The sequence below is a fragment of the Cebidichthys violaceus genome, unplaced genomic scaffold, assembly GCF_023349555.1.
Source record: "Cebidichthys violaceus isolate CVI_PGR_0920_01 unplaced genomic scaffold, fCebVio1.0.p SCAF_6, whole genome shotgun sequence".
Taxonomy (NCBI): domain Eukaryota; kingdom Metazoa; phylum Chordata; class Actinopteri; order Perciformes; family Stichaeidae; genus Cebidichthys; species Cebidichthys violaceus.
The window spans coordinates 5,159,218-5,183,536 of record NW_027176816.1 but is presented as its reverse complement, the minus strand read 5'-3'; the positions used below and the strand labels follow the sequence as shown (position 1 = coordinate 5,183,536).

The window sequence follows — 24,319 nt, the reverse complement described above, 5'->3', positions numbered from 1 at the left end:
ATATATAGTAAAAGGGAACAAAGGAGATTAAATATATTTATATTAGTATTAGTATGTTTATTTATTATTAAAAAAATATATTTTCAAAAAATGAACTAGCAACATGATCCCTTTCCAGAAACAGTGTCCCTGTTATTCTTAAAGTTGTTGTTTTATAGCATGCTAACATTTGCTATGTAGCACTTAGCACAAGGTAAGCCTAGGTAGATTGGAATTTCATTATTTTTGCAGGTATTTGGTCATAAACTGCTAGCTCAGATAACAATATGAACTCAAGGCCCACTGACTATAGTTTTAATACTTTTGTTTTGCTGTGGCATCCTTCTAGGATTTGTATAAAAATCTACAAAAGAGTTGGAATGATTTAAGATGGTAGAAGTAATAGATTGAGTGGTTTAACTGACCAGGTTTTCCTATACCCACATTCCTTGTAGTATAGTCTTCATACTCCAGTAACTAATTAAATCTGAAACCTTCCTCCAAAGTCCTAAATGCAAAAGTTTGTTGACAGAATGATGTCACTCTATGGTTTATATCTACGCTTGTTGTTTTAGCATCATGTTCACCATCAGTTATTTTCAGGTCATTTCCTCCTTTTCATGTCTTCTACAGGTCAGGTGTGATTATATAGCATAACAAAATAAAATAAAGTGAATTCAGTAAAGGTCTCCAGGAAGAGCGGCATCGCTCTCTTTCCTTAAAGGAAACATGGTGAAGTTGGTCATCAGGCAGAAGTCGTGACATTTTAACCTCTGTAAATTAAGTAGAGTCCACTCACACACACACACACACACACACACACACACACACACACACACTCCTTTACACGCTCGTATTGTTGACATGGTAACACATCCCTCTGAACTACGTGGGGGTCCTTCACATGCACACACACACACTATGGCCACCATAACCCCCCCTACCCATGCCTCCTTGTCTGCTGACCAAGTCCCTGAGTTCTCTTATTCTTTTCCGAACCTGCCATAAGAGGAAGCCAGGGATTAGTGGGGATTATGCCGTAGTGTCTCCATAGAGACTTACCAGGCCTCAGGGGGATGCGTCTATAGGCGACAGTAGCTGTGGCAATGGTTTTGGCATTTGATTGGGTTAAGTTGAATGAAATGTCATTCATATAGTCATATTGGAAATATTGTGCTGTAGATCCAAAGGAAAATACAGCAAGGAAGCCGAGAAAAGATTAATTTCTTTGACTTCCTCCAACTTTTCTTTCGTTCCAAGGCAGAATGTGGGAAAACCGGTCTGAGGGATGTAAGTGCAGTTCCCAAGCTCCGATCCAGCACATGTGTTTGTTGCTCAACACCAGTATGTTTCACAATACTGAAATGGCCCATAGTCAAACTAAACATATTCATGCAGAGTGACAGGAGGCATTCCTATAACAACTAAATGCAGTAAGCTTGGACATTGACACATGTGTACGTGTGTAATTGTGCGTGTGTGGACAGACAGAGGAGACATACACAGAAAAGAGACTGAACAAAAGAAGTACTGTAAATATGTTCTTAAGTAACAGTGAAAGTCTCCCCGGATGAACCGACAATTACGAGAAAGTCTCATTCACCTTTTGAGGGCTTTTTTGGGCCCTGTTTGTTGGACTAAAAGTAAACTATGTAATGTAACAATAGTGAATTAAAAAGGTTAATAATGGAACCGTGCGGCTCAAACAGCCAAAGCAAACACAAGGGAATAAACAGGAGGTGTCAGGGGGTTTCTAGCACTGCAAATCCCCCCACAGCCCCATATGTTACCCAGTATTAAATCTTTTAATGTGTGCAGATTAATGTCATAATTGTTTGTCAGCAGTGTCCTGCTGTTACAGCTGAAGCCGATTACATATTCCCTGAGAAAAATAGCCAAGCACATTAATAATATATTAAAATACAAACTCAGCTACGAGATACAAACTAAGTTTTCCTATAGTGTCAGTATGGCTCTTGTGCTTTGTTAACTCAAAGTTAAACTCATAAGCCACCCAAACTGCATGCAGACCACAATACAAAATACAATACAATACAAAATAACCTCCATATGCTCATGTGATTATGGTGAATGGCTCTTATTAAGAAATGTCGTGTGTGTGTGTGTGTTCTTCGTGCTTTGCTCACACGTGCTGGAACAAAGAGCGAGCGCACTCCTCCTCTCAGTCAACTTCCCTCCATAATGACAGGAAAAATAATCGATTACACGCATCACTGAGCAGAGAGAGCCATAGGAGCGTCCCACAGAGGCGCAGAGGCCCAGAGAGGCGCAGGTAGTGGATGACAAGAACAACAACATCCCAATCTGCCTCTCATCACCGCCTCATACAGACAGAGAGACAGACATGGTGAGACAGGGGAAAATCTTGACGCAGACACTTTCATCTTTTGTGAAAATATTCGATTAGCACATTTGTCTAAAAGGACCGCACCAGTATTGTTGTGGCTTTTACACACACATATACACATCATGCTGTTGTTAATAACACTGCTGACCATTTCCAACGCATGCTGTGGAATTTATGTTTTTCATTGTCTTTTTACATTTTTTGGGGTACTATTATTTTCTGCATGGAATAAAAATAAAGAGGCCAACTTGCTTAGAGTTGTACATTCCTCCACAGCAAATACTAAGTCCTCATTAATATGCTTTTCAGTCATTATTTTTGTAAAGTAATACAGTCACAGTCCAGATTCATTTGAAAAGTCTGCATGATTACCTCACCACAATAACATAACACTGACAAAAAGGAATGCAGACTTGGCATTTATTGTGATGCATTACGCAGCTTTCAAGTATATGCCAACTGATTTTCATGAAATATGGAAACCAATGACTGCTTGGTTTCAAAATCTTTTAAACGCTCCAGCACAACTTGCTGAATAGCTTGCAGTAAACGGGCTTAACATGTAAAATTACTGGTACAGTCTTTTAATGGCAAAGGTAATAACTCCTAAGAATATAATGAGATGGACTTACTCCAGAGTTCAACATCACCATGAAAGTAAAAGTGACTTCTAGAGATACTAACAGCCACACATAGGCAATCAAAGTATCCAATTGCGATGAGATAGTTAGACCAGATATTATCATATTTTGAGCTGCAGTGGGAAAAGAAATCAAAATAACCAAAGATGTCTGTCTCACCAAAGGTTGAAGTCCCAAAACCCATGAATCAGTCTTAAAACTCATTCTAGAGTTATATTCAGCTTGAACCTTTTCAACACATTAGAGGTGGTTACATTGCTTTGATGGCACACAGTAAATAAAATGCACACAATTATTTAATCTCCCGTGCACCAGATATTTCCTACAAGCCCATTCTGATGTCAGCCCATGTTGTGACTGCATCGAGGTAAGGGGAGGAAGCGGTGCTGTTTTTGGGAGGGGGTCTGTAACTGGTCCACCGAATGAGTCACAGTGTAAAAGATCTGGTTCTTAGCAGGAGGGAAGCCCTGGGTGTGTCCACTGAGGATCACATCAGGATGTTGGTGTGTGTGTGTGTGTGTGTGTGTGTGTGTGTGTGTGTGTGTGTGTGTGTGTGTGTGCGTGTGTGTGTTAGGGAGAAGGAGAGAGAAAGTGAGAGTGAGTGAGTGTAGGTGAGAGAACGGATCCATCACCTGAAACATAAATCCGATCCAGATGTGGGAAAAGGGATTCATTAATCAGATATGTCAGGCTGCATTACGTTCTGTGTGTGTGTGTGTGTGTGTGTGTGTGTGTGTGTGTGTGTGTGTGTGTATGTGTGTGTGTGTGTGTGTGTGTGTGTGTGTGAAGTTGTAGTTTTTGGCCAGTAGGTGGGGTCAGAGTACAGCAGGATTGAACTTGTTCTGCTGCTATCTACATCCAAACACACACATGTGCGCGTGTGCACACACACACACACACACACACACACACACACACACACACACACACACACACACACACACACACTGTCTGTAGCTACCCTGTCGCACTGGAGATAAGATTTACAGGCAATGACAAGGTCCAGCAGTTACACCTTATTAGAAGTGTTTAACCATCGATACGGTCCGATAGGCATCAGTCAAGGGCCGGATAATGATCTCCAGTCTTTGAATAACACAAAACATTTAGTGGCAGGCATGAGACTAAAGTAACCACTCATGCCATCAAAGCTTATTCCAGGCATCTTGGGTGTTCAGAACAGATTACTTCTCTATTAAAAGTTCCTCTTTCTGTTTCAGTTCCCTGTACTGTTTTGGATTGACACAGAGAGCAACCAGCTCACTTCTGCTTTTCTAGAAAGCAGACAGCACTAAACCAAAACACTTTAACCAGCAGACTCTGAAAAGCTTAAGAGAGCTTAGTGTGTGCGTGTGTGTGTGTGTGTGTGTGTCCTGCTCCAAACAAATGTTTTCATAATTCAGACGCTTAGTGCAGTGAACCAGCTTGTCTCGCAGCGTAACCATGGAGACTGCGCGTTTACTGATGGGAGGTGGCTGAGGATGGGAGCGTTTCCATCCAGAAACATCCAATCGTCTGCACATTCGCGTGTGCATGTTGAGCCCATTATCACCACTCCAATGACAACAATGGCAATCAATACCTATGTGACACACTCATACATACATATAGAGCCATTATTCTTCTATTCTCTAAGTATTTTTGGCCATGAGTATTTCGAGATGCTCCCAATTTACTCCCCAATGCACTTTCACAGACTCAACAGTGCTACAAAGACTAACTTTCGATCTCAAGAGAAACAAGCTAATGACGAAGCATAGCATTTACCCCGCTGTGCTTTGTGGTGTTAGCTTTTCTCTAGACAGTGGACTGCTCACTTTTCTCTATTACAAAAACAGGACAATATTGTTTGTGTCAATCACATGCTGTGATGCAGACGAGGTGATACAGTTGCAATTCCAACTGGTTATTAATAGAGGTTACAATGACTGGGAACAAAGCACTACGTTCGTGAAATTAACGTGAAAACAATTTGTACTTGTCAAAGTAAATGGGTAGAACAATGATAAGTTGGATAATAGAACTTAAGTAAGGAATAATTTATTGTCTTTTGTAGCAATGCTTTCCTGAAATGTTCGCCAAAACTCTGAAAGAAAAAAAATTCTCAACAGGATGCTGGATTAACAAATCAGCCTCCCTAATGTACAGATCCACACCACAAGCAAATACATTGATATGTATATCAGCAGAAGAAGGATTCCAGCTTTACACATCAAGCACCTGAAGCCACATAATCATCCCACTGGAGTCCAACGTGTCTGGCCTAGTTTGTCTGTTTGTTTTCCACCAACTCCTTAGAAACACATCTGGGTCTTTAGCTTGCTATTTGTTTAGTTTTCTTCTGCTGCTTTAGTCAGTTGGTGTTGGGCAGGGAGCATTATCAAAGCTCGTTTGCCTGCTGCTGCTGGAATCAGGGGAGAGGAAAGACTGAGCTGCATCATAGCCCATATATATTGCATTTTAGTCTCACCATAAGTGTTGGTTTATTACTTCAATGTAATTTTAAAAAAAGAACCAGATTAACTGTAAATCTTTGACCTACACCGGACCACACCTCATCTCTGTTTACACGCTAAGGGGAATGACCTGCTCATCGTCTCCCTTCTCGCTGTTTCCCGGTGAGAATGACGTGTGTGAGTGAGAGTGTAGGGGGATACTGGGAGGGGTCTGGTTCCAGATGTAAGTGGTACGCGTCAGACAAGAAGAGGCCCCATGCTAGAAAAGCACAGGAAACGAATAACTGACTTAAGGGGTCCTGACTCAGTGTGTGTGTGTGTGTGTTTGTGTGTGTGTGTGTGTGAGAGTATAGGGTCTGTGTGTCAGCCAGGTCACGGTACAGTCACGGTAAACTTACCTTTGCATGGGATTGTGAGTCATGCCTATACAGTGAGTCACAGTGAGACCCATGATGAGTCAAGTCCTGCTCACCCAAAACACAAGAGTTATGGCCGAACTCTTTTATTTTAAGACACTGTTTCCTCACAATTTAACAGAACAAAGAGATGACTACTACACAACCCAAACAAAGAATATGTGTGTTTGTGATACATAATTTATGTGGGGAAATCCTATGTATTATATATGCTGGGATGAGATATGGTAATGTCGTGTGACCCCTGTATGACAGGGGAAGTGCCTCTATGTATAATGGATGAGTATGTGTAATAAATTATGAGATAAGGGAGAGTAATCCAGCCTGGTGTCACTTCATTTTGACTAGGTGGAGAACTTCATGGAGGGAGGGAACAGCGACACAAGCCTGCCCTCTAGTGTAAAGACCTACTAGTTTGAAGCCGCAGCAGGTACAAAATAATCATATTCAATGAAGGGCAACATGAAAAGTTGATTATGATATTAGTTGATCTCCTACATTTTTTAAATTTTGATAAAAGATGATATGTGTCACACTGAAATGTCAAACATTCCCTGGTTAACAAATGGGAGTATTTGCTGCTTTTGTGTTTTCTATAGTGAATAGAAAATTTTTGGGCATCCATTTTATCGTAAAGGTTCTCTTTACAATATTCAGAGTATTAATATAGCGGTAAACAACTATTTGCAATGTAAAGAGATAGAGGAGTAATGTCTAGCTGAGCAGAGAATTAAGTCGCTCTCCCTCTGTGTGTGTTGTTATCCCAGCTTCTCTGTGCTTTGTCTACATAGCCTTCGCCATATTTTTAAAAAACAGCATTTTCTATTGTTTGCAGATTGTGTCTTTCTGCAAGTTCGTGAGTCTCTTTCTCAATCTTTTTACTTTGGTCTTTTGTTTTGCATCCTCACACAAAGCACAATATAAACATGTATACCCACTAATTGGAGGCCTTGACCAGATACACAATAACACTACAGGGACCTGAACTGTGTTGCAATTGATTTCCTGGTGACTGAGGGTGCATTTTTGTGGTTACCATAGAGATGTCAAGCGGTGGCCAGCAGAGGAGTTTCTTTAGTTTGGTTGGACAAGTTCTGCAGTGTTACACCGACACACTGCCAGAATCCTAGTTTGCAATGAGATAATGTGTTTTTCTTCTCTGTGTTGAGAGAGAGTCGGTCAGTGAAACATGATGCTGTGTGCGTAACTGAGTTGAAAATTGTTGTGTCATACGTCCTCACGCAAGTTCTCCAAAACTAAAAGAATTCCAAGGAACACAATTTAGGTCATTCTGCAATAAACCGTCTAAACTCAATTTCCTGGATTTGTGGATTGACGTGAAACTGAATTAATTAACGTAATTCTCCTTGATTGGTCGTCATGTCACAAGGTAACGTGTTGTCATACTGAGACAGACTGACGGAGACTCAGGGAGCTAAGTAACAATTTAAACACAAACAGCAGCTACCAGCATGCTCTCTCTTAGGATCCGCCACTCTGATTCACTAGGCAAAGAAAAGCAATCTTCAAAAAGGCACAACACACAATCTATTTATCTATCTATCAGACAGACACCCAAACACCATTTTACAGCAGATAACAAATTAAGGTTAGAGACCCTTTTCCTGTAAACTGCTCCATGTGTGCTGACACAGACCCGTGCAGACAGAAAGCTGTGCTGAGTGAACTGAACAGACGGGTGTGTATGAGTGTGACATTTCATAGATATCACCTAGGTAACAACTACTACACAACACAGCAAACATGCCGATGAACATTTCTGATAAACTAAGCTGAAATAGTTCACGTTGTTTGTCGATGTGAGCTCAACTTTAAATCCTTTGATCCAGGGGATCCATGGCTAGTTTAAAACAAAACTCCTTCTGACCCTGACAGGTCTGACTGATCCAACATTGGTAAGGCAGAAAGAGTTACCAGTTTTCCAAAGACACCTGCATTCTAGCTCTGCCAGGGGGCTCTAGAGAGCCAACGTCGTCAGGGGTCCTCCACATCGAAGCCTGCTGGCAAAGCCGGCGGGGTCGCAGCTGAATTTGACAGAATTATCTCTGCGAGGGGGCTCGATGATTGTGACATCATTCTTGGACTGTGCCAGAGGGCTGCTTTCTGTCTAGGGCAGAGCCAGCTGCCAGTGTCAAGGCAGACACTATGAGCGAGGCTTGTAACGGGGCTGATCAAGGCTTTGTTGTGCTAGTAAACCACTAACTACAGGCCGGTCTGCAGCTGTGGAGTTGTAACAGTTGTCAGGTGGCAGGATTCCCCTCACAAGCAATGCTAATATCATTAATGAGACACATGCATCCTGATTGCTGCAGGCTGCAGCGTCATGAGGTCATAAAATATTCTTAATGTTCCTCAGATTAATGAAGCAGGCGTAAAAACACATCATTTTCAAATGAAAAAGAACAAAACTCACCCATTCCCTAGATCATCAATATCGTCATCATCTTCATCATCATCCTCCTCGTTTGGTCTCTTACTGCCGAGGTTGCTGTTGCGGAGGTAATCTCCCTTCAGAAGGGATGGATCTGAGTCGTCCAGCGCTTCGATTAGTTGGATACGAGCAGTGTGGTTGATCCGGAGGGGAACGTCCAACTGGCTGTTACCTGTGGACGGAGCTTCCCCAGCCTGTAGTCGGGGGCTGGCTTGACCCTGGCGCCATGACAGCGGAGAGGAGCGATTTGATAGACTGGAAATTGAGAACGCAGCAGCTTCATCGCTGTCGTAGCACACGGTCCCCTCCACACAGCTATGGAATGAAAAAGAGGGTACGTTTTAGGGATTGCTGTGAAATATTCACAGCACTGTGCTCCCCTAAAGGGATGAAAAGGTCAGGTAGTGAATCCAATCATCTTTCCTTTTCACCCCACCCTGCAGCCTCTTCTCTCAGAGGGATTTCACACAGCCTTGGGGAATAGTTGGTTTTCAGGTGTCTGTGTATACGTATTTAATGTGCACTGATGTATCCATGTCAGCAAACATGCCTTTATGTTCCTCTGTGCCCTGCAGAGCACTGCCATTTGTGTGAGTCTACAAATACCAGCATCCCTAACATCACAATATCATGCATTCCCTGTGCTAAAGCAGCACAGCTCATCACTGCTTAGTGCTGAGGTTGAGAATGATGAGCATTTGCATATTAAAAGTTACAGGCTCTCAAACTGTGTGACAGTACATGCATTTGCCTGCTTCATTTAAATGAACCTCGTCTGCAAGATACAGAATCATCTTCACAAAAACCATCAATGAAAACTTTTTCAAATTAAACATAAAACAGGCAGGAAAGACGTGGCGAGAGGATGAGAGAGAGGATGCTACTCGTCTTGTTCGAATGGAATTTCAGAGGCTTTTTTTTTGTTATGCATTCGGCATATATTAGTAAAGTATGTGTAGACAAAACAATGCGCTTGCTCACCAATCCATTTGTTTAATTCATGCAAATCTCTCACTCTAAACACTAGTTTTTCACAGGAAATATGACATCTTGTTTGCACAGTAAACTTCCACCGACAGGCTTTAGGCCTCAAAGCAGAATATGTCTTCAGGGACGGTGGGAAGTGATTCAAGGTTATTACACTACGATAAAAGTATGAATGGCAAAGGAAATGTATTCCAGCAAAGAACCATCTGCTGATTTGCTCTTCACGTAGGGAGCTCCCACCGAGGGACAGAGAGAGGATACACGGCAGGAGACGCACGGACAGGCAGACAGAGGGGAAGCTCTCAAGGACAAAACGTGGAGACACGCTGAATGCAATCAGAATCAGTCAATGAAAGACAGGAAGCGGAGGGAGGGAGAGGACACACGAAAGCTCACATACACTTAATCACAGCATTATTGGATGCATTGTCTGAATATGATTCGTGAGTGTGCATTGGCAGGGTCGGCTTTGAAGTCAGCTTTGAGCTAATCCTGCTTCAGTTCCGTATTAACCAACGCAAAGAGAAAGCAGAGGAGGTAGAAAAGGACAGTCTAATGAATACTGGTCTATCAGGAATACTGATACTGATCTTAAACCCCACAGGCAGTTAACCACCACACCCCAACACACTGTCAATAAGAATCTGCCCATCTCAACTGCTCTTCTCTTTCACCTGTTTGCTTTGTTTGTCTTTTCTTTTTGTTTCTGTTGTCCAATATCATGCAGTCCTGTTTGTTTGTGTGTGTGTGTGTGTGTGTGTGTGTGTGTGTGTGTGTGTGTGTGTGTGTGTGTGTGTGTATGTGTGTGTGTGTGTGTGTGTGTGTGTGTGTGTGTGTGTGTGTGTGTGTGGCTGACCTGTGGCTGAGCTGCGCACCTCTCAGGCTGGTCATGGTTTCTTCCAGGTTCTGTCGAAGGTCCAGAACATTTTGCACGGTCCTCTTCCTCTGGGACTCTGGGTCTGCAGGGGCACATATACACACAGGGATATTTTTAGACATGAAATGCCATGTTACGTCATTAGTGGATGACAAAAACATTGTCTAACTGTTTAAACATTTATATTATATACAGTATGTACAAATGCACATGGAGTTAACAACAATAACAAAAACACTATGACATATATGACCATATATGAGTTGATAATGATGATCACGGATGTTTCATTTATTGACTTTGTTCAAAAATAACCATGATCATTAGTCATAGTAGTTCCCATCAGTGACCAAAATCTAGGATTACACCAAAAACAAATAAATAAATAAATCTACAACAAAGAAAAATAACGAAAATAGAGAACTGCAAAAGGAAAGGACAAAACAGAGTTAACAGTGGCAGGGTACGCGCAGTTGTTTTTCCAGATGGCAGTGGAGCAAACACAATTAAATATGATGGCAGTCAGACAGATCTTTAAGACCAGACAGGACTCACACTGCAGTCTATCCAGCCAGTGCACAGCCACATCTGTCTGGATCCATCTTTCCCTCCTCTCCAAGCACCCTCAGTCACAATGCCCTGGTGCCCGTTCATTGCACTGTGCCCCTTTGCCCCTTGCTATCAGAATAAACCAAAAGCCTTTCTCACTTAAACCCACCAGGGAACATATTGGCATTTGGCTCACCCCCTGCTGTTGTAATCTGCTCAGATTGGGCTATATAGATTCATGTTGGGCTATCCAACCAGACTGCTGCTTCATACGTGTGTGTGTGTGTGTGTGTGTGTGTGTGTGTGTGTGTGTGTGTGTGTGTGTGTGTGTGTGTCTGAGTGTCTAGATAATTCCCCCAGTGGGTTGGAAGATTGGAAGCAATATAAGAACCAAAGTGGTTCAACCACTTAGTGATACAGACACCATTTATTCATGCTCAGAAAACAAAACATGTTTCACTTTCACTTTTTACTCCAAAACATGTCAATATGAGAGCTTGATATGGGGTCTTGCTCACACTTCTGTTGCTACTATCACAGGATTTTCATATCCATGCAATGGTCAGACATAAGACTGAGAACCAGGAAGAAACTACATGTACTCTATCACATATATTCTCACAACTAATCAGGACACCTAAGCTGCATTATGTGCCCTTGACCCTTGCTCTCTCTCTCTCTCTCTCTCTCTCTCTCTCTCTCTCTCTCTCTCTCTCCGGCTCAGTGTATTTATGTGTGATGGGGGGATGGTGATAAAAGAGTTATAGTGCTAAGATATGGGACAGCCTGTTTACCCCTGAGGTTCAGGTCAATAGACCATTACAACTGGCCAGCTGACTCCCAAATGAGCACAGCAAGATTATTTACTTGAACTGAACGACGGTGTAAGAAGAAAATATAAATTAAAACAACAAAAGTGTACTTTTACTATCACCACTGTGTTACAAAGTTGTTCTTGTAAAACATATACAGTGTATCTACAGTAAAACATTTTCAAGTTTCTCATTTGATTGAAAAAAAAAAAGGCATAGCTCAGTTCTCATGTCAAAATCTTCGCTTTAAAGAAGTGCTAGATGGACAAAAAACTGATATGGCTGTCGTGGATGGATTGTCATAGAACTTTGTACAGACATTCATGGTCCAATGACTTTGTTGATCCCATGCCATTTCCTCCAAAAGATTGTAATTTTAGGTTTAAGGGGAATATCTATTAAACACATTACCATGAAAGTTTGTTCAGAAGATGAACTGACTTTGGAGATCTGATGAGGCCCATCAAATATTCTGTCATATGCCATTAGTGATAAACACAAAAACAACAAACAAATAAAGACAAAAATGGGACATCCAAATCCCTGCAAAGCTAGTGACATTCACATCAGCCTCAGATGTACTTTGTGTTTTGTGCTCATTAGCAAATTATAGCACACTAACCTAAGATGGTGAACATGGTAAGCATTATACCTGGAGAGCAACGGCATGTTTGCATTGTCTTTGAGTGTGTTATCATGCTGGCATTAGCATTTAGCTCAATGCCCAGCTGTGCCTAAATACTACCATGGCTGTAACCTTTTTGTCTTGTTAAATATTTAAAATAAATTCCCCTTTTATACAATGAGCCCACGGAACGACATATTCTATATACTGAAGCGATCTACTAACACATAACCCTGAAAAGGACTCAACCCCCTCCCTCCCTCACACACTCCATTCACAACCACCCCTCCTAGAAACAGTCCAGCTGGCTAGGGAGGAGGTAAAGGGGGAAAGAGCATTCTAATGAGTGAGGAGGGCAAATCTTGAGCTGCCAGAGGTGTCAATCTCAACAACAGCTGCAGACTAAACACTGTTCTCACATACACACATATCTATATGCACGGTGGGGCTACTCACATGCACACACACTTGCACTAGACCCGATTTACAAAGCTAGATTGATTTCTCCTCAAGAGAATGGCCACATAGACAATTGATTAGGCATCCCTGGGGACAGGCAGCTCAGTGGAGAGATGATGAAGCTATTGTGATCCAACCTTCTGCTGCTCACACTCACACTCACATACACTAGACACACACACACATTCACACACAGTGCAAATGCTGCTTTACAAAATATATATGCAAAAAATAGAACTACTTTGTTCTGCTGGCGCTGCTCACATTAAAAGGCAGTCGAGCACAGTATGGAAATTAAAGATATAAAGAGTCACATATCAGCTTTAAAATGTTACATTTGTGTTATTTGTTCAAACAAAGGTTTAATGGGAACAAAGAACCCCTTAAACATGCAAACACAGACAAAAGTCTGACACATTCAGCCACACGCACACACATGCAGGCTTTAATTGGCCGATTTTAATTACCCTAAACGCGAGCTTTGTTTAACATCGGCGTCAAATTGATTAGATACGGTCTGCATGATTATGCATGTGCCTGTGTGGATGTGTGTGCGTGTCTGTAAAAGACTTCCTGCCCTGCCTCTGCCCTGGCCCTGGTGGTCCCAGCTGGCATGCAGGGGGGGAAGAGGTGCGGTGGTGGGGGTGGGGGGGAATTAGGGATGCAAATATCCCTGTCAGCTCCCCAGGGGTGTAGATGAATTACACTGATCTGTTTTAAACTGAGTGTGAGTGTGAGTGTATGTGTATGTGTATGTGTATGTGTGTGTGTGTGTGTGTGTGTGTGTGTGTGTGTGTGTGTGTGTGTGTGTGTGTGTGCGTGTGCATGTCCACATAGGTGCTGGGACCGGGGTGCTACACCTTCTCATCTTGATACACTTGTGAACACACACTCCAACTCTGAAAAGGCTATAAAACTAGCTGAGGAGCCTGTCATAATGGCCCACTCAGACTCTTAAAATGAGAGTCAGCAGGTTTGAGTGAGAGTGTTGTTGTAATTGCATGCATGTACTGCATCTGCATCCTAATGAAAGTCTGCTCTCAGACAAAAAAAAGAAAGAAAGACCGAAAAGAAGCAAAAGAAATATACAGTTAAAGGTGTAAAGGACAAAATGGTTTTCAACTACCAATGCAGTATTCTGGCTCTCAACACTTTCCCACTTCCTGCATGTCAGGCTCTCTTGTTTATGATGAAGATGTGACTCTTTAAAAATGCATCAAAATATCTTCTTTTTTCTAAAGCAAAATAATCTCCTAAAATATGTGGGCACTGTAGTTTTTGCAAAAAAGACTTCGACAGGATTAAATGGGTTTGTTGTGGACTATTTGAAGCTGAAGATTAATACAAATTCAGTGCAGGAGTGAGTATCTTTAGCAGAAGGACAGTGTATGAAAAAGAAATAATATAGTGCAAGCGTTCATCAATAATGAAGGAACATGTCATCCAGTGCAACAGTGTGAGTCATCTATGTGTTTTTAATAGTCTTTGGACAATAATGGACATCTGTGGCACAGAGAAATAAACTATATCAGGCACTGGCTACATGGCGAATACCTGATAATATGAAAAATAGAAATGGAAGTCTCATCCCTTAAAAGTAGAGGAAGTTGAAAAAGTATGTTTCATGATGGGGATGCCTGATGGTTACTTGGCTAGCAGACAGAGTAAATAAAATAAAATAAGTAAATGGTTTCCTCTCTTGGGTCACTTGACTCTCCTCTCTGTTAGAAAGAGAACAAAAACCTCCCCAAAGACACACTATAGGCTCTGTCCTTGCAGGACTGGTCTGCCATTATGTGTTTGTGCAGCCACAAGGCATCCTTCTTTGACAGAGTGTTTCTGTGCGTGTTCATGCGTCTGCGCGCACATGAGTGTGTGCTTTTACCAGCGAGAGGTGCAGTTTTGCAAAATATCTATGAATATAGGTTTGAGTAATGGCTCCTGATTCTATTCTTTCCTTCCTTCCCTCCAGAGTTCATTTGTCCCTGTCCCGTCCACGTGTGTGCACATATGTTAGTGTCACCCTAACACTCCTCGGGCCACAGTGCCCTTATCACGTGATAGATGTGTGTGATTGAGCCTCGCTGCTATACCGCATCACCAAAGGTCTGCACGTTCAGCGATGTGCGCAAGTCTTTAAAGTAGTAATAGGTTTCCGAAGTGTTTTTACAGCATTCCTGACAAGTGACATACAAGAATCACACAAACAGGATGCAGGTAAAACGTTTGTGGTTTTTGTTATTGTTCAAGTTTTTACATATTGCTCTTTTTGATAATATTTCTTTTGGGCATGGTTTGCAAAATATGGAAAGGTGAAACAAAGGTAGCGCATGTGACAACCCAGATATACACCTGTCACAATGTGAATATGAACCTGCTAAGCTACTAAAATGGTTCATTATTTTGTATTTTGTTTGACATGACCATTAGTATAGCATTCCCTGTATTCTTTCTTTCTGTCCTCTGTCTCCACTCAGAGCAGCATCACAGCCATCTGCTGACCTAAGACAGTGAGCAAAACAGGAAGCATTACAACATACAGCCATTCCTGCACATCTGGACAAGGCGGACAAACACGGCAATGCACCCAAATGTGCATCCACGCACTTGCACACACAAACACACGTGCACTAAAGTTCATCCGCTTTGCCGGGATGTCGCAACAGGATATTAGACCCTTGAAGATCATATCTGATATGCGGCATGAATGGCTAATGAGCATATCGGAGCACAATACTGCATCTGTGTACACTAAATCTGAACAGTTGTTGGTTTGAGTGCAAAGATTGAACACAAGATTAGCTTGTCAATGCACAAGTGTGAGAAAGAGAAGAAATTGGAAGATAGTCCGCAATGGTTTGGGGCAGCTGACCGTGTTAAAATCCATTTAAATTTGGAAACCCTCATGGAGTAGATTCCTTTACAGACACAGAGAGGATGAGCAACACATTGACTGCCTTAAAGACACAGACATGTGAATAGACAGATGAAAGTATTACTGATAGATCTAGAATCCTCTGTGCAGCAATCTTCTCTCTCTTTTCCTCTCAGCCCGGATCTCCACACCGCCAAAACCTGGCTCTGAACACTGACCCATACATAAACACACGTAAACACACTCTCCATATCTTTTTAACCACAGCCCTATCTGCTTAGAAGGCAGAGTGCTATGCGCTTAGAGGGGAAATGAGGAGGCTTTGAGTGACTTGAGAGAAGTTTACTTCCTCAGAAAAGAAGGTCGAGACCTCACCATGTTAACACCAAAAGGACATATCACCTCTAGCCTGGCTGATTAGGTGTTTTCCTTTGTGACGAGCTGCACTGCAGAAGATTAAACTTTAGAGTAAAAAGATAAAGAGAGGCACGATCTAAAACTCACATAGCACACATAAACACATGTGGTATGCAGATGTGGCTGTCAAAAATAAATAAATCACCTGGAGGAAAAAAACACACGATGGATGTGCATGTGTTGTGTGTTTGAGATGCATCATGAAAGTTAAATATCTGGAGCTTTCAGCAGTATCTCTTTTGCTTCCTGTGTATGCCTGAAAACTCTAAATACAGACTGTGCTGCACACACACTCATACCGACACACAGACACACACTGACTACAAAGCGGCAACGAGCCAAGGCAGACCATAATGTGTGGCAATGTTTGGGGTGTATTTTTGTTCAAGAGGGTTGTTTCCTGTGAAACTGTATTTTACGATGTGCTTAAACCCAGCTGCAGCTCTGCTCTCACATGTCAGACAGATAGTCTGCACTCTGTGTGCAGTGCCTGCACTGTTAATAAGGTGATGGGTAAGACGGTAGAACTGATGACAGCAAGTAAGCAAGTAACTCCACTTATATTTTACAAAATCATGTATTTTTGTCGGTTAATCAATTAGTCTTTGGTTTAAAATGTCAGAAAATAAGGAAAAAAATCAAATACCTGATTTCAAGGTACTTCATCACTTTGATAGAACAATCTTATACATCTAATATTTTCATATTGTCATGAAGCAAAGGTGGTCCAATAAAACCAGAGATATTGAAAGGTCATCTGACTCGGTATGCATGGTATGGCAAAATCTCCACTCAAACTGTATGTCTGCATTTTGGCCTCAAATGGCTGTTATGTGTATGCTACTGCATTTGTTTACAGATGACCTCCAACTCAATTTTGTAGCTGCAGCATTGCAGCTATATTGTGCACAGATGGTGCAAAATTCAGCTTCCAATTCAAGGCCGACAACTTGTAGTTTTGGAGATCTGTGAGCAAAATCACATTTTTATGTAAGTTAATGACTTATAATTGCACGACAAATTATATATATATATATACAGACATACATATGTATCCATAAAATATGTGATGGTCCAAGTATACTTATAGTTTAGCAAATGAAGAGATGTTTTTTTGTGTTCCAAAGTGTGTTGTGTTTGAAGTTTTTTTTGATTGTTGTTTTGTCTTGTATGTGCTTTGCACTTGGAATTTGTGTTTTCTGTCCTGACATTACTGTAAAAAAAACAGTTGTATCCTGTGTTAAAAAAGGTGCTTTATAAATAAAGTTGTACTTACTCATATTCATACACATACACACACATACACACACACATTTACATTTTGTTTTATGAGTAAACTGTGCATAATATACCAGGCTTCTGTTATTGCCTGGAAATATTATCCACACATTTTTATATATATATATATATATATATATATATATATATATATATGCTTGTTTTGTTTTAGTGATAAGCAGCATGTTAGTATCTGCATGTGTGTTATGTAAGAGCTGATGAGACAAAAACAGAGTGTACTAATATGATTTAGGAAGAGGATGTCAGGAAGCAGACAGCACTAATGCAATGGCTCCTACATTAAGTCCTTAGAGACTGACCACAATGCATTGTAAACACACACACACACACACACACACACACACACACACACACACACACACAAATGGAGAAAATGCAACATCATACATGCAACCATGTGCAACTGTTCCTTTTCTACTCCTGGTGACAAAATCCCTTCCTCACTGAAACACTAGTACCAGAAATATCCTCTCTGCTGTCTGACTGGTGACAGAACACTGCTACCCGTCAACTCACATCAGAGTTGAAAGAGAGGAAGAGGAAGAGAGAGGAAGAAAAAAATCGAAAGGATGCTTTATTCCTCACTTTCCTTGGCAGTTGCATTAATTTGGCTTGTCACCACCTCCTCGAAGAGAGGACGACTGCCCTGAATCCCTCAGTCAGCGAAGCCCGGGGTGGAACCAGCCGCTCGGGCCGCACCCGCATCACATTAGAGACTCAGCAGCACTGCGATCACAGTGGAGGGACTGAGGAACTAAGAATGAAAAATACCCTGTCACTGCCAAAAAGATGAATACAGGGGAGTAGACAGGAGAGGATATCAGTGACTGAATGTGGCACACATTGAATTTGTGTGTGTGTGAGCTTTGGACATTTAAAGCTGCAGCGGCTTTGTTATTTCCTGCAGCGCTGTTAAGTTCTCTTGAACAGGATTGTGTGTGTGTGTGTGTGTGTGTGTGTGTGTGTGTGTGTGTGTGTGTGTGTGTGTGTGTGTGTGTGTGTGCGCGCGCCTGTGTTCGCCTCGGTGTGTGTTTTCTTTTTTGGGCTTTGTCGATTTCTCTGTGGGGTTTATTGTTCCGCAGACAGCTGACTAGGATGCATCGTCTCCCACGAGTAGCCATCAACCACACAAACGATACAACGTCACTTTAAGAAAACAAGCAGGTTGGTAGTCAAGGCTTCTTCTATGAGCATTCATGTGTCACTGAGCGTCATTCACTTCTCCTCTGCTGAGCCTGTAAGTAACACAGACCCCCAATTCCTACGATCGGCTCAGCAAACACCAAAACTACACAGCATCTCCAATCTTCTAACCTAAATCTATTTTCTCTATCTGATCCTTGATAAAGGAAAATTTCCCCCTAATACCTAAATCTCCATCCAAGCAGATGTCCTTTCCTTTAATCTGTAATTCATTTTAGCCTTGATAGCTGGCCTTTTCCAGGGTGATAGATGATGTGTGATTAGTGGAATGGAGGCTGAATCTTCTCATTATCTTTTTGCAAGGCCTAATCCAGAGGCTTGTTGGTGTCTTTAGACAGCACCTCTCTAAACCGAGCCCACCCCATGCTGGGAAAGGCCACTGCTTTAGGGAGCTTACCCTCTTGCATACACTTCTTTATGGGTGCTGATGGGACTGGGAGGTGTCATTAGTGGCACACATCTGAGGCTCAGTGTTTTAGATTGCCCTGGCAATAGCTTTACAGGGTGTCATTCAGGTCGGTGCGTTTTATTGGCAGAGTTCATCATCCCCTGCATCTATGTCCAATGTCAATGCTAACACCGTTAACAAGATATCTTATAAAACATGCGGCATTTGGGAGAATTATCTCTGCAAGTCCAGAGCTGCTGTCTGTGGACACACAAGTCAAGTAATTCTCTAAATCCAATCAATGAAAAGCTCTTCATCTCTCAGTGGTAAAACATATATGTCCGATTAAAGAAAAACAGATTATACTGAAACTAATCCTAAATCACCCTGCAAGATAAACATATAGGCCTAACCTTGAAATATCCTGGAGTCTATTCTTTTCTCCATTTTGTGTGTGTGTGTGTGTGTGTGTGTGTGTGTGTGTGTGTGTGTGTGTGTGTGTGTGTGTGTGTGGGAGGTCGGTTATCCCTTAAGTACATAGCTGATGGTCTTCGGTTATACATCCCAATGATTAGACCTCAGTGGCATTCTCCATTATCTTTGCCTACGACTGGAGGCTAATATCAAAAGGACAGTATCAGAGTGCATGCTGGTAGCTGTCACACAACATAACATGTTCAAGACACAAGAGGCCCATATTTTACTCCCTGTCGCTAACAGCTGACATGAAGCTTCCATAACACCGCGTTATGACCGAGTTAAGGTCAAGCTTTCGTGATATAATACGATACAATGACACGTCACTTTCCTGCATGTAGGAAGCAGATGGGAAGAAGGTGGGAATGTATATAGGAAGGGGAGGAGGGGCTCACTGGGAATGATCCATTGAACATCTATAATCTATCTTCCTATGACAGAGCACACAGAGCAGAAACCAATTAGCAGAGCGTCCCATCGGAAATGGAGAAGCAGATACTAGAAAAGATGAGCCCACAGCCGCAAGCTACAGGGCAAGTTACAATTAACCTCCTCCTGACACACACACACACACACACACACTCACACAGACACACAAACATGTATGTGCGTACTCCCATGACTATATACACACAAAATGTGGTTTTGATGAAAAAACTCCGGCAGGTTGTGGTCGGCTGTAAAGGCCCAAAGCAACACTCAGTCACTTGGGATGCCATGTAGAAATTTAGATCATCATCGGCTATAAGCATTATTTGACTCCAGTGTCTGTCTCTTTCTCTTATTATTCTCCGTCTCCCCCTCATTTATCTCTCTCTGTGAAGGAAGTCGTCCCTTTTCACTTTTCTCCCATGAATCTAATTTTTTTCCTCTTTTTCCACCCTTGTCTCCCTCCTCATACCTGGTTGCCTGGCATAGGTGTGGCCAGCGACATTACCACAAGGATTGGAAAAAGGTCACAGACACAGATACACACACACACACACACACACACACACACACACACACACAGCATGTACAGTACAGAAACACACACGCACATACACACAGAGGGCTGCGGGGGCAAGGTCATACAAGCTGTGATTTGGGGCTGTGAAGCAGGAGGCGAGCTGGTGAAGAGAGAGAGAGGGAGGAAATGAGGAGAGAGGAGGAAGACAGAGAGAGAGAGGTTTGATGATGGTCGGAAAATTATCTCCTCTCATCCAGACAGATATAACGACCCGCTCTCCATATCTCCCTCACTCTCTGATGTTATCCTGACAAGGGGGAGAGATGGAGAGAGAATGAGCAATAGATAGAAAAAGAGAAAAACACAGTGTGTGTGTGTGCGTGTGTGTGTGAATGAATAATAGATGGTAGGTCACAAACTTGGTCATCATTCTTGCAGTACACCCCCAATAGCTAAAACTTTGGATGTGTCCTGGTACAGTCACCCCCCAGTGTGTGACAGTGTGTCGTCATGTGTACATGTGTGTGAGTTTATGTGAATGATAGCACGCTAACTACCTGCCCATGCCACCACCCCCTCCCTGCTTCCACACGTTGCCCCCGGTAACAAGAGGAAGAGGTGGGTGTGTGGGTGTGTGTGTGTGTGTGTGTGTGTGTGTGTGTGGGGTGAGGGGGGGGTGGATAGTGACCATCTGTCAGTGGCCCGGAGATCAATGGAACTGGAGGGAAGGTGGGAGGGAGGGGGGTGAGGGGGGTGAGGGAGTGGTGCAAGGCTAAATATGTGGCCCACTGTGACCAGAGCCTGACTCAATATGCAGCCGTTTTATTTACCGAGTGAAGACACACACCCCACTAGTTCCACTCACACGGCCTTTATTAACGAATGGCTGATTTCGGCGTGAGCCAGGAGATGCTGTGGCTGCGGCATCGACATGAAACATGCAGTTTAGACTCTTTGCTACCCCACAAATAGATGCATGCACACGTAGACTGCTTTCAATTTTAAAAAAAATAGGTTCCCCTGCCAACCGGGTGGTATAGTTAGAGACATGAAACCTGTGAGATAGAGATATAATGAGAGAGGGAGAAGGGAGGCATTTGAGAGGTTAATATATATCTAGCTCACTGTGGCAGTGGGTCAGATGGGACTAGGACAAATCATTCCAGTGTTACCTAATGAATCAACAAGAAAACAATGTCAGCCCTCTGGAACTGCTTACTTCAGCTGCTTCATGCGAGCACACGGAGCTAATATGCATCCGCGCAACCACAACATAAACCAATTTTACACATACAAACAAAGCAAATGACTGCCACAGTGGTGAAAACATAGGGATTTTCAACACCTACAGAGCGAGGGCTCTCACCATTGTGTAGTGAAAAGCACTTGACAAAAACACAGTGACATTATGCTCTGCTGCAATAGACTGGACTCATTTAAAATTCACTGTTGATGCTGGAGCTACAGCCAGAACTGAGGGAACGGTTTGGGTGTAGAGAGGAAAGGAGAGGAGAGGAGAGGAGAGGAGAGTTGATGTTTACCTATCATATACCTACTGAATCAATAAGTAACTGTTGTTAACATGTTGACATAATCGTATCCTGTCCTAATTGGTGTCATGCTTGAACCTGTATGTTTTCATGCAAAATAGGGATAAAACAGCAGACTCACCAAGCATCTGGCTAAAGAGCAGCTGCTCCAGGTCTCCCAGAACCGTCACCACTAACTCTGGGTCCACCTTCAGAAAGCTCTTATCCTCTTCTCCCTCTATCCCCTTCCTGTCTTTCTTCTCCTCTGTTGACAGAGCTGCACATCTCTCTCTCTCCCCTAGTTTCTTGCCATTAGTCCCAGTGTTCCCAGCTCCATTGGAGTTGGCCTTAGTTGGGTGTTCTGCAGGGTCTATGTCTGCATTCTGGCCTGCTTCAGAGGCCTTGCTAATGGGCTTGACTTCAGCATAGGGTCCCCGTGGTTTACCAGGGGCAGGGATTCGACTCGGCTTGTTCCCGTAAGAAGTAACCGATGGGGAGCAAAAAGGTTTGGGCTTACCCTGGAAAAGAGACTGTTCTGATTTTGAAAGCGTCCGAGAAAGTGGTGGTTTGCCACCCCCAGCCTGAACTGTCTTAATCTGGCCCGGCTTGTTGGTGTCTGTGCCAGGCCGGCTCGCATCATCATTCCAGCGGGGAGATTGGTACAGGTGCAGCTTCTTCTCAGCATCCGTGAGCACACACAAGTTGTTAAGTGACCGCTGCTTGCGGAGCCTGGACGGATTGGGAACTGGGATAGGGATAGATCCAGAGGAGGGCCGGTAGACCTTGAGCTCTGACCCAGAGGGACGTGAATGTCCCGGGGGAAGAGCGGAAGGCTTGGCCTGGGGCTTCCTAGAGGCCATGGCCTGGGCTGAAGTTTGCTGGCAAGAGACAGCAGCAGACCTCACGTCCAGCTCACTGGGCTTGGCCGTCATGCTAATGTTAGCCACATTAGCCTCCAGCATCCCTCCTGCAGAGAGCCAAGCAACAGCATCAGTGACACACTCTTGATATACACACAGGCAAGACTGAAAGAAATGGAGGGAGAAAAGCAGAGGGAAAAAAAGGTGTGAAAATGCTCAGACTATCTGGTTTGCCTTCCCTCCCTGCCTCTCTGTCTTCAGAGGGTCCAGACTCCCCGCTGTGTGAGACTGTGAGGGTAACCCCTCTGTTGAAAATGACGAGAGGGTTATTAGAGTGGCAGTAGCAGTCAAGCTTACTCACTGCTGGTAATCCATGGATCTGCAGTTCTGCGTCCAGTGCCAAAATCCACTTCCCCACAGCGTGTCTGCGGCACCCTGTGCTACAATAGCGCAACTAGAACAAAACACAGCCCCGACCAGCCTCTTCTGTGTCCCTCTCTGCTCCTCTCTAGCTCTGTATTCCCTCCTGCTTGCCAGGCAAGCAGCAGCCGACTGACAGGAGAAACAGTCGCAGCAGCAGCGGCAACATCCCCCTCCTCTTTCTCTCCTCCCTCACTCGCTGGTTTGCTCACTCTACCCCCGCTGGCTCATTCACCCTCCCTCCACTCTTTCTTACTCCTCTATCCTTCCTCTCTTGTTGTCTCTCGCTCTCTCTCCACCCACTGGCTGATTCATCCACCAATCCTCTTTCTCTTTCTCTGTCTCTCTCGCTAACACGCATCACAGATGCAGTGTTATACTGAACACTAGTGAAGCAAGAAAGGAAGAAAGAAATAATAGAAGGAAGAAAATTAGGAAGTAAGAAAGGAAAACAAAAGAAGAAAAAAGATAACCAAAAAAAGAAATATTTACTGTATATTGAGCCCAGCTGTGTGTGACTCAAACGATACCACATATCGTAGCCAGAAAAAAAAGACCCCCAGCACACACACATGCCTGTCCAATCATTCATAATCACATTAGCTGCTCTATTCATCCATTCATATTCAGATTTTCTTATGTGCCACAATCACGAGAGGCCCGCCCATGATTAAGCTGATTCCAATTATCTGGAAAACAACCGTGGCTTCAGCTTAGAAGAGATGAACAGAACACACATTTACCAGTCCCTAATACACAACCAGATAGGTCAGTCACTTATTATCCTTCAATTAGTAGCCAACAGACCTCAAATGAGCATCACACCCCCTCCCTACCTGCATCATATTACCTCTTCACTCATCTCCATTGCTCTTTTCTCATTTCCTCCCTTCCTTTCCTTGCTTCCTCCAGACCTACAGTATGTCACCCATCCCCCCTTCCAGTTAATATGCCCTGGCCATTATGTTTTGCGGGATACATATTGATAACAATATCATACATCCCAGGACAACCATCACGATATCTCAGTGGTAAAAAGCACCATGTACACATGTGGGGTGTGCAAATGAGTATCGGTGTCTCTATATTTTTGTCTATCCTCCCCTGCATGTGTATGAATGTGTGTGTGTGTGCGTGGGTCTGTCTCTACGAGTGTGTCACATTGATGAGACAGGCTCGGAGAAGCCGAAGCTCCCATCCAGAGACTCAGCTCTGGCTCGGTCAACTACGTCATCTCATCGCTCTGGATATCCCATCTCAATCAACACAGGACACGGGAGT

At 43.1% G+C, this 24,319-nt stretch overlaps 1 protein-coding gene across 3 annotated transcripts in view; it reads right to left on the bottom strand.

The window, feature by feature from the left end:
- The window catches only part of LOC137889792 (neuron navigator 1-like), an 80,281-nt gene that overhangs the window by 40,793 nt on the left and 15,169 nt on the right, over positions 1–24,319 (bottom strand). For 2 of the 3 annotated variants that reach the window (XM_068733833.1, XM_068733834.1), the window contains 3 exons: positions 21,901–22,725; positions 10,156–10,258; positions 8,295–8,627 (listed from right to left, as the gene is read on the bottom strand). In XM_068733833.1, coding sequence (XP_068589934.1) covers positions 8,295–8,627; positions 10,156–10,258; positions 21,901–22,725 — 1,261 coding nt within the window. Of the gene's footprint in view, positions 1–8,294; positions 8,628–10,155; positions 10,259–21,900; positions 22,726–22,979; positions 23,259–24,319 lie in introns of those variants that run through there. The other variant, XM_068733835.1, reaches the window with a different exon arrangement.